Source organism: Chenopodium album, chromosome 26 (genome assembly GCF_948465745.1).
Source record: "Chenopodium album chromosome 26, dcCheAlbu1.1, whole genome shotgun sequence".
Taxonomy (NCBI): domain Eukaryota; kingdom Viridiplantae; phylum Streptophyta; class Magnoliopsida; order Caryophyllales; family Amaranthaceae; genus Chenopodium; species Chenopodium album.
In genome coordinates, this window is record NC_137859.1 from 32,768,349 (window position 1) to 32,779,841 (window position 11,493).

The 11,493-nt window shown below is 31.6% G+C and overlaps 1 protein-coding gene across 1 annotated transcript; it reads left to right on the top strand.

Annotated features, from left to right (window-relative positions):
• The first annotated feature begins 4,109 nt into the window (after positions 1 to 4,109).
• On the top strand, positions 4,110 to 11,231 carry LOC145617048 (UPF0481 protein At3g47200-like). Its single transcript, XM_081671749.1, has 2 exons — positions 4,110 to 4,997; positions 10,575 to 11,231. Exons 1-2 carry the CDS (start codon positions 4,269 to 4,271, stop codon positions 11,229 to 11,231), a joined length of 1,386 nt encoding a protein of 461 aa, XP_081527875.1. The 5' UTR covers positions 4,110 to 4,268.
• The last annotated feature ends 262 nt before the right edge of the window (positions 11,232 to 11,493 follow it).

The following is an 11,493-nucleotide window of genomic DNA, read 5'->3' on the forward strand; positions in this document are numbered from 1 at the left end:
AATTAGATTTATAATATTTGTAAGTTGCGACACACCATATTTGAATTTTATTGTTAATTATCATATATTTTTTTTTAAGTTGTAAAATTTTTTATTTAAAGTTCATGACCCACATACTCTTATCAGTCATTTAACCCTATATTTTAAATCATGTGAGGTACTTTTTTCTTAACGAAGCTTCTACCGTAGTTGTCGGCTACGGACAATTACGGACGACTATGGACGACTATGGACAACTACGGTAAAGATTAAATCTCAGCCGTTTATTTTTTAATTGACTAATCCTAGTCGTTCAAGTCATCTAATCTAGTCATCAAGTCATTACACAGTCATCATATCTAGTAATCAAGTCATTACACAGTCATCGAATCTAGTCATCAAATCATTACACAGCCATCAAGTCTAATAATCAAGTCATTACACAGTCATCAAGTCTAGTCATCAAGTCATTAACTCTAGTTTGGTTAAATTAATTTGTTCAAAAGCTTTTTTTTATTTTTTACTTCTATTTGTTTTTTTTTTTTTTTTTTTTTTTTTTTGTTTGCTTCTTTTATACAATTGAATAAAAATATCTTATATTCATCTTCAACCTATATTATCTAAAACCTTCATGTTCAACCTACAACATTCATTCTTCTGGTTCAAAAATTAATTAAATTCTTATATTAATTTAATTTCATAATTAAATTGATCATCATATAATCAAAATTTTAGCTTCATATAATCGTTTTTCCCTTTATACATGGAGTTCAAAATCAATGGAAAACTTCGTTCATAATCTCTTATTGAAGTCTCTTCACCCCACCCTTTTCAAGTAAAAGTAATTTATTTAACGATTCAAATAATAATTGTTTCAGTATTAGTCAAAATTATATTGTGCTTGAGCGTTATATAATTTCAAGTTTCATCCGCAATTGTTTTTTCATTATTATTATTTTTTTTTTTGAATAGTAATCCGCCATTGTTAAAGTTGAATAAAGGTTGAAGATGAGTATAGGTTGAAGAAGAATAATATTGTTTTATTTTTTTAAAAAAATAAAAATTATGTTAACTAAAAAAAATAAAAAATAAAAAAATGAACAGGACGTTCAGACTTCAAAGACATGATTATAGCTAAAATTTACTTTCTTACTTTTTTTTTTTTTTTTTTTTTTTTTGAAATACTTCATAGGCTTATTTTTTGGAATATTTTTAACAGGATATATGTATCCTTTTTTATCTCAAGTTTGAAAAACTAATTAGCCAAAAAAGATACTGTACAATTATTTACCCCAAATTTTTTTTTTTTTTTTTTTTTTTTGCAAATAAAAATTGAAACTTACGTTGTGGTGGTTTCAAAAAATATACTTTCCTTTTTTTTTAGGGGATAAAAAACAGTTTCCTTGAATCATGGTAATTTTTTTCCTAAATTTATCCTTAATTATCTTTGCCGAAAAAATTTATTAAAATAATACATTGTTGAAAGGATATTCAATGGCTATACAAAAATTGTGGCCACTATATTACTTTACGATCTAGACAAAAGGAGATCTAATTTATTCATTTGTTTGACCATGATATATATGTTTTTTTTTAATCCAAACCAAAATTAAACGTGTGATTTTTTTTTTTTTTTTTTTTTTTTTTTTTTTGCTTTTATTTCAAAAAAAAAAAAAAAAAACCTTTTTAAAATTAAACACAACATAGGCATGTAGCAATATTTAACATACTTCCCCGCAGCCCAGTGGTAAGAATCCAATTACCCATCCTCCAAAAGCCTTTTTTTTTTTTTTTTTCTTTTCTCGCTTTTTGGGCTAAAACTTTTTTTCTTTTAATTTACATAATTAATATCCACTTATAAAAGTTAATCATTGAATACTCATCAAGTTCATTTGTCTAGAGAATTATGTTAAGTGTATACATAATAACAAAAAAGTAATTGGGAATTTATGATGTCCCAAACGATTATAGTGTAGTCTCAAATTAGGTAGTTCCAATAAGTATTATGTAATCTCAATCAAAATATTTAAAGGTTATTACAATCAAATTAGGTAGTCTTAATTTAGTATTATAGAGTCCCAATAAAATATATATGTGATTGTTATTACAATCAAATTAGGCAGTCCCAATAAGTGTTATACAGTCTTAATCAAGAATATTTGAAAGTTATTACAACCAAATTAGGCATTACAATTAAGTATTATAAAGTTCTAATAAATAATATTTATAGATTATTATAATCAAATTAAACGGTCACAATCAAGTATTATATAGTCTCAACTATCTCAATAAAGAATATTTAAAGGTTATTAATTACAATAAAATTAAGCAATCCCAGTTAAGTATTATAGAGTCCCCATAAAGAATATTTGAAAGACGTTACAATCAAATTAGGCAGTCCCAACTAAGTGTTATAGAGTCTCAATAAAAAAATATTTAAAGATTATTACAATCAATTAATCATGTATATATATATACATGTATATATATGTATATATACATATTATCCATCTTCAACCTATACTCATCTTCAACCTTTATACAATTTTAACAATGGCGTATTGCTATTCAAAAATAAAAAAAATAATAATGAAAAAACAATTGCGGATGAATCTTGAAAATATATCAAACTCAAGCCTAATATAATTTTGACTAATACTCAAGCAATATTGTTCAAATCGTTAAATAAATTACTTTAACTTGAAAAGGGTGGGGGTGAAGAGACTTCAATAAGAGGTTATGAACGAAGTTTTCCATTGATTTTGTACTCCATGAATAAAGGGAAAAACGATTATATGAAGCCAAAATTTTGATTATATGATGATCAATTTAATTGTGAAATTAGACAAAACATAAGAATTTAATTAATTTTTGAATCAGAAAAATTAATGTTGTAGGTTGAACACGAAGGGTTTTAGATAATATAGGTTGAAGATGAATATAAGATATTTTTATTCAATTGTATAAAAAAAGCAAAAAAAAAATAAAAAATAAAAAAAGCTTTTGAACAAATTAATTTAACCAAACTAAATTAATTTAACCAAACTAAAGTTAATGACTTGATGACTAGACTTGATGACTGTGTAATGACTTGATTACTAGACATGATGATTGTCTAATGATTTGATGAGTAGACTTGATGACTTGAACGCCTAGGATTAGTCAATTAACAAATAAACGGTTGAGATTTAATCTCTTATTGTAGTGCCCATAGTCGTTCGTAATCGACCGTAGTCGACAACTACAGTAGAATTTTTTTATTTTCTTAAATACCGTGAAAATGGGTATGTTACATATATTAAAAACAAAAGTACAAGTATATAGTTTTCAAAAAAAAAAAAAGTACAAGTATATATTTCGAATAGTAAATTTATATTTTAATAAAAAAGCATAGAACATTTACATAAGATATTCAAATTTAACGAACAAACAATGTTCAAATACGAGTATAATATTTTATACTTTGTATATTTTAATCAAATTCAAATAAATAGAAATTATTGCAATAATTTTATTTTTTTGTTTTTTTGACAATATACTCCCTCCGTCCCTTTTGATATTTTTCAAGGGAATTAATAAACACAAATAAGAATAGTTAAAGTACATTGAAAAAGTAATTTGACATTGGGTATGCAAAAAAGTAGAGAGAGAAAGTAATAAATGTACATGGGAAATATAAATTTGCACAAGTATTGTTGCAAATTGGAAGGAATTTTGGTGAAAAACTATATTTATGATTGTTGGAAAAAAGCAAATGAGGTGAACATTTTGGGACTAAAATTTGCTCATAAGGGACTATCAAAAGGGGACGACGGAATATATTTTTTGACGATAATTCTATATTTTGACTTTTTGTGTTTTAGATTTAAAAGTTTATTTCAATTTGAGGGTCAAATTCTATGGGAATGAAGCACGAAGACAATTATTACATCACTTGGAAAACAGCAAAGCAGTAAACACCACCTACCATTGGCTACCAACATTAAATGCATGCAAATAAAGTCATTTTCCACCGTCAATCAAGAACAACCCCTATAAGTAACAGCAGCTAGCGCCGTTTACAAATAATATGCCAATGTGTATTGTTCTACTTCTGACTCGGCTGCAGAGTCGACATCCACCTACTCCAACTTCTGACATGGCATAAAAGATTGACAAAGTTCATTAATCATAAAGATTAACTGGGCAGCCCCCAGATAGATAACCAAAACAGAGCACCCTCTTTATCTTCTTAAGTCAAGCCACCTATTTAAGTTTCTTCCACGAACCTTGCTTCACAAAAATACTCCATGGCAAGCAACTCACCATCCCCGAACCAAACTCAAACCGGCCACCGCAACGACAACGGCCAAGACCACCATGCCATCAACATGGTTACAATTGACAAATTCCGCTTAGCCTTGATCAATCAAAAAATCAACACACCACCAAAAATCCTAAGTAAGGCGGCCGGTCGAGCCACATGCTCAATCTTCAAAGTCCCTAAGAGCTTCAACGACATAAATGGCAAGCTCTACCAACCACAAATCATCTCAATAGGTCCATTCCATCATAACCAACCTCATTTACAAATGATGGAGGAACACAAGTACCATTACCTTGGTCAACTCCTCGCTCGAGTCACCCACCTCACCCTCCAAGACCTCTTCAATGCGGTCGCCCCACTCGGGGCGTCCACACGCGAATGCTACTCGGAAGATATACCACTTGAGGATCAACACTTCCTTGAGATGTTAGTAGTTGATGGTTGTTTTATCATTGAGTTGTTTAGGAAGGTTGCGAAATTGGTGTGGTTTGAAGATGATGATCCTATTGCTTCTATGTCTTGGATATTTCCGGCGCTTTTGAGGGATTTACATAGGTTGGAAAATCAAATTCCATTCTTTGTGTTGCAATGTTTGTATGATTTAACTAGTGGTGATAGAGAGAGTTATGGTGAATTTACTCTTGCTACGCTTTCTTTGAGCTTCTTCAATTTTACTATTCAACGCCCGGACGAAATTATTTGGAAGTATAAGGTTAGTTTTTCTTGTTTTCTAGCTACTTTTAATTAATCTCGTGCAATTAGCATAAGTACAAACTTATAACACTTAGCATAAGCACATTCTAAGTGTGAGGTAAAATAACGCACAGAATAATATCTTAGTTTACGATTCCAAAAGTAAATTAAAAGTATAAATATTAACAAATAATGATCGAATGAGTGATTTGTCTTTGTTTAAGATTTCAAATAATGTTAAAATCATAGATTAAGTATTGTAATGAACGAGTGGTATTGTCTTGTATTGGAATATGTCGTCATGTAATAGACTATTAATAGTTAGCTCTTATGGGTGTATATATCAAGCTCTAAATTTTTTTTTAAAATTTAAAGGGGGTGTGATTAGGAGAGACAATAAATGAAATAATAAATCTTAGAGGTATAAATGAGTTCTAATGATTCTAGAATCACAGTCTGTGACAGAAAAAACAGTATTTTTAGATTTTAGCTAATTGAGTTATGCCAGCAAGATGAACTTTGTGGTACGTACTAAGCATAATTAATAAATACTCCCTCCGTCCCCTTTTGATAGTCTCTTATGAGCATTTTTCACGGGAATTAATAAACACAAATAAGAATAGTAAAAGTACATTGAAAAAGTAAATTGACATTGGGTATGCAAAAAAGTAGAGAGAAAAAGTAATAAAACTACATAGGAAAACCAAATTTACATGGGAAATTTAAATTTGCACAAATATTGTTGCAAATTAGAGGGAATTTTGGTAAAAAAATTAATATTAATGGTTGTGGGAAAAAACAAATGGGGTTAACATTTTGGGACTAAAATTTGCCTATAAGAAACTATCAAAAAGAGATGGAGATTATGGGTCCATGCATGGAAAATTGTGAGTAACCTTTGTTAAAATAAAAATTAAAATTTTTTTTTAAGAAAATCCAATTAATGAAAAGAAGAAATGATTGAGGCATGCACAGCTTGTATGCATGTTACATCTTATCTACAAAATGGACGAAATCTGTTAACTATTACTAAAACAAAACATGCTGACATCATTAAATGACACATGTCAATTTCTTATTAAAAATTTTCCTGCCTAAACTATTTTTGACAACATTTTTTTTTCCTCTCATCTATTCCAAAACTTAATAAATACAATACTATACTTCTTTCAAAATTAATTAATGATATTATAATTACACTGTTTTCGAATATAAAATTAAACTATTAAAACAAATAATAGCTACTTAATGCGGGTAGCGCAAGGTTGCAAATCAAGTTTTAATTTAATTTTAATTAAACTCCTAAATACAAGTAGTGATTTTGAGACCGTGATTTTGAGACCACATGTTCAAATCAAAGCAATTGTATTTTAAAAATAAAAAAAAAATAGAAATAGAATAATGATTAGCGTAAACATTGAAATCACTCCTACATACTTGTATAAGATGAATTATTGGCCTTTTTTTTTTTTTTTTTTTGAAGGAATGAATTATCAAAGTGATTATTTCATTGATGTTATTCTTCTTTCAAAACTTTTTTTTTTTTTGGTGGGGGAGGGGGTATAAGGTACAAGTATTCAAGTCAAGCTTAAATAATATGACTTGACAAATGCAAGGGGCCGCCGGGCCATGATGGAAATTTAATATCCTCAAGTGGGAGGAGTTCGTTGGACAATTAAGCTTTTGGTTCTACATAACTTAAAGTTCCTTTTATTATGACAAATGCAAGAAAGATTAACGAAAATTAACCAATACAAATACATAAGTTACATTATTCAATAATTATGAGAAGTGGAAACATTTGTGATTAGGAAAATTTGTCAAAAATAACACGACCTTTCACCGGTCTTCCCAAAATGAAACGACCTTTGGATTATCTCAAAATAACACGACCTTTGACACATATCTTCCATAAATAGAACAAAAAACCGATAACTTGTTTTACAGGTTACATTTGACACGTGTCTTGTTGTAATTTGTTAAGATTATTTTTTTTTATATTAATGATCTTAATTTTAAAAAAAAATTGAAATTAACCAAACACCACCTTCTTCCCCGTGATCCCCTCCCCGCCTCTACCTCCATCCCCACCACACACTCCCTGGAAACCACCCCAACCCAGCCAGCCACATCGCGGCCCACTCCCTAAGTCCGCCCCCTCCCAGCCCATACTCAAAACAAACCCACGTACATATCCTCATCTATCACCTTCAAACCACCGCCACCATTGTGAAATTGCCGTTCCACCCTTGAAACCCAACCAACACCTTAACCTGTAGGAAAAGAGAGTAGAGAGAGCTTGCGTGAAGGAGAGGGAGGTGAATAGGTGATAGCATGTAACACCCTAGAAAATCCTTTCCTTTAATAACACACTTTACCCTTTTTAAAATACGTTTTAGGAATATCTAAGACATTACCGCCACCGTGAAAACGGCTAAGGCAACTATCAAAGATACACAGCGGAAGACTTGAAAACCAAACTATTTAAATAACACAATTTAAAAACCAAACCAACGAAAGTAAAGTTGAACATCAACAAAACCAAAGTCAAATAAAATCCACTGCAACTTGGAACCACTTAAGGCCCTTATTCAAAACCGAACAACCAAACTTTTGTGTTAGTCCATAAAGTAATATAATAAAATATCCAATGCATAAAACACATCAAATCCTAATGGAAGCTAGCATGATTCTCTCTTCACTCATGCCCCATCATGAACATGCCTCAATACCTGAAAAGAGTATCTCTACTTGCCCCCACTACTCTCCATTAAAATGGATCATCGTAGGGCCAAGACAAAGACATAGCCAGACACAAACAACACACACAATCAGCAAAGCTGAGTACATAAGCGTAATTAAACACACTAACATGCAATCTCCTATCATCACACACGCTTACCTCATTGCACCTGTTTATAAGCACACACAACATTCCACAAGACACTTTAACTGGACATTAAATAATTCATTTAGCATTGATTACGCATCGAACGGGTTTCCAACTATACCTCCCCCAATAAATTGAGGTTAACTAACACGGGAGCTAACCGTGCCAGCAACAAACCTGTGCCACTCATAGGTGGCGGAATTCCAGCGCATAATAATAATAAAAAGGAATATACAGCGTCCTGTACTCCGTTAGAAGTTATGACCAAATATAAAGTCACATAACTCCCCCCATATGTTCATACTCAAGGTATATACGTTCCAAGAGTTTTGGTGCGTAATCTCTTTCACTTTACGTTATTTACATATTATTAGACTTGGTGATGACTCTCAAAGCATAACAATTCAATCATCAATAATTATTCAATCAACAAACATACCAATTTAATTCTTGAATAATTAGTGACCACATATAATTTAATGTTGAACCCTTTTTAATTCTACCTCAGTGTCAAAGATACCTTAAACGCATAAAGCGCCAAAAGTCCTATCCCTCGGTGTTAAAAACACCTTAAGTGCACAAAGGCACCAACATACTATTCATTCCCTGTGTACATAGACACTTATATATCTCCTTCCTCATGCTTAAAGCATCAATAAAAATTATATGGACCATAACAAAATTCCTTTTCTATATCCCAAACATAATTAAACAATTAGTTTGATTAAACATGCTATCTATCATACAATAAATAAATATGTAGTCCATATAATCATGCCAAAATATAATTTTCCAATCCATAAATCATCACAAATAATTCATGCTTCACAATTCAATCACCAACACCAATAATTCACAATTTAATACATAAACCTTAGCATGATACTACTTGTAATTGATTGAAATTAAGCCTAGCATGATTCTACATCATAAAAATATGCTAAGTACGCGAACGTACCTTGAATATGATCTTAAAATCGCCGCGACTAGTAAAAATTGCTCACTTCAAAGTCTCCTACACATTAAAATTATAATAGAGCATTAAAGTCCATTCTAAACAAATTTCCAGCAATATATACCATTTTAAAACCCCTCATAAATTAATTAGAATAAGCTGAAATTATATTTAAAACACCATAATTAAGTCCCCCTTAATGGGTAATTTAAATTTCCTTCAAAAACATAATATTTAGGGTTCTACATAAAATTCCTGCACTTTATTTCTAATTAAAACTTGCTGTAATTTGGTCTTAAAGCACTTAAATTGAAGATCTAAACATTAATACATCATATACTTTCATAATTTCATAAATCAAGAACCTAGGGTTTCAAAAATTGGGGCTTTTTAATTAAAAACCAAATCTGAAAATTTATTAAAATAATTACAACATTCAAACATCAAAATTTAATCCCAAAACTCATAATTTATAATTAGATCTAAGCATAGATTAAATTAGAATAAGAAAGATTAAATTATTTTTTTTCGAGAAACACCCACGGCAGCAACAGCCACCACGGCACGGCTGGGCTGCTGCTGCCTGTGCCGCTCGCGGCTGCTGGCCGTGTGCTGGTGGCGCGCGGTGGTGTGCGGTGGTGGTCCGGCCACGTGCGTGGTGGTGGTAGTGGCCGGCCGTGAAAAGGGGGAAGGGGAAGAGGAAGAAAAAAAAAAGAAAGAAAAGTAAGGAGAAAAGGGGAGAAGCTTACCTTGGGTTTTCTCCACTCTGGACAAAGTTGATTTGCCTCATAAGTGGGATGTTTATACCCCTTCTCTACCAACCCTTTTACCCTAAACTTTCCTCTTTTAGTTTTTCCTAATCCCTTTCCTAATAAAACTTGTTAAAAATTAAACTTTCTTAAAATAAAACCCCAACTTTTAAATAAAATAATTAAATAAACTTTCCTTTTATAATAATATTAATTAAAATACTTTAATTAAAATAATTACAACTATTTAAACATTTTATAATATACATACTTTAAATAAAATACGTATAAAAATACGGGGTATTACATAGCATCTGATCGAAATGTGGTAGGGAGGGGCGACGAAATTGGGAACAGGGTAGGAATTGGGGGCCAAATTTGGGGACAAGGATGGGAGTGGGTGTACAGAATCGGGGATGGGAATTAAAGGCGCCGGAAAAGGGAGGTCTGGCATCGATGGGGTTGGGATAGGAAGACGCCGGCGAAGAGAGGGGGATGGGTAGTGGAGGAGGAGGGGCGGTAAAGCCGGTGGGGATGACAGGGGGCTTTTCTTTTTATTAATAAGTTTTTTTTTTATGTTTTAATTTTTTTATTTTTTTAGTTTTATGGTTATTTTTTAAAAAAAAAATGAAAATAATATATAAATTGACCAATGGTACTTTGACACGTGTCATAGGTAACCTATTAAATAGGTTACCAACCGGTCACGTTTCATTTATGGAAGATATTTGTCAAAGGTCGTGTTATATTGAGATAATCCAAAGGTCGTGTTATTTTTGACAAATTTTCCTTGTGATTATTAGTAACATTTGTTTTTGTACCTAACATCGGTCTTTCGCGTATTATTAGAACTTAGAAGTGAAAACTCCATGAATTCTAATCTTACATACAACTTACAAGTTGCCTGATTTCCTTGTTTCATCCCATCGCAATTATTAAGACGATTGATCATGTCACCAAAACATAACACGATATATACTTATATGTTTTGTGTTATGCTAGGATTTAAAACCCAAACATTTGTTAGACCTCTTGCGCTCTAGCTTCATCACCCCAGAATTAGACCCAGAAGATCTTTCAAAAGAAAACACGGCTCCTACACACGTGATTCCTTCAGTTTCAAAGCTCCGACAAGCCGGGCTCCATCTTAGGCCCGGAAAATCAGAGACTTTCCTAGCAGTCAAGTTTAAACGAGGTGTGATCGAAATGCCAAGGGTGACCTTCGACGATTTCCTAAGCTCATTGTTAGCAAATTGCGTATCATACGAGCAATGTCACAATGTTCACTCCAAGTACTTCACTACATACGCAACGTTTGCAGATTGCCTTGTTAACTCGGCTAAGGACGTGGAGTACCTTTGTGACAAGAACATTCTTGGAAATTATTTTGGGACTGAGGCTGAAATTGCTACATTTATCAACAATTTGGGCAAGGAAGTAGCATTCGATATCGACCAATGTTACCTAGCCAAGTTCTTTGATGATGTTAATATGTATTTTCAAAATGATTGGCATGTTTGTTGGGCTACAATGAGATATACGTGTTTCAACACACCTTGGCCCTTCATATCCGTGGTTGCTGCCTTTGTTTTATTAGTTTTGACAATTTTACAAACACTTTACACTGTTTATCCATATTACAAACCAAGTAATAACTAGATTAATTAGTAGGAGTAGTACACTAATATGTAGTACTTGTATTATTTAGTCCTGGTTTAATGGACACTAGTACTTGTATTATTTGTTTTCGAATTATTGTTTCATTTGTATACGATTTTTTGACATTCAATAAGATCATCAATGAGGCAAAAGCTTATGATCGTACGTGTAATGTTGATTAGTGGAGCAGATTATTGGTTTACCCTTTATCTTTTGGTAAATATAATTCGGGATATGGCAATTTTTTATACTCTATGTGACT

Bases quoted from the DNA above. Each gene is read 5' to 3' on its own strand.
- LOC145617048 (XM_081671749.1), top strand. From the start codon at position 4,269: ATGGCAAGCAACTCACCATCCCCGAACCAAACTCAAACCGGCCACCGC. The intron at 4,998-10,574 runs GTTAGTTTTTCT...GTGTTATGCTAG, and splicing joins AAATTATTTGGAAGTATAAG to GATTTAAAACCCAAACATTT.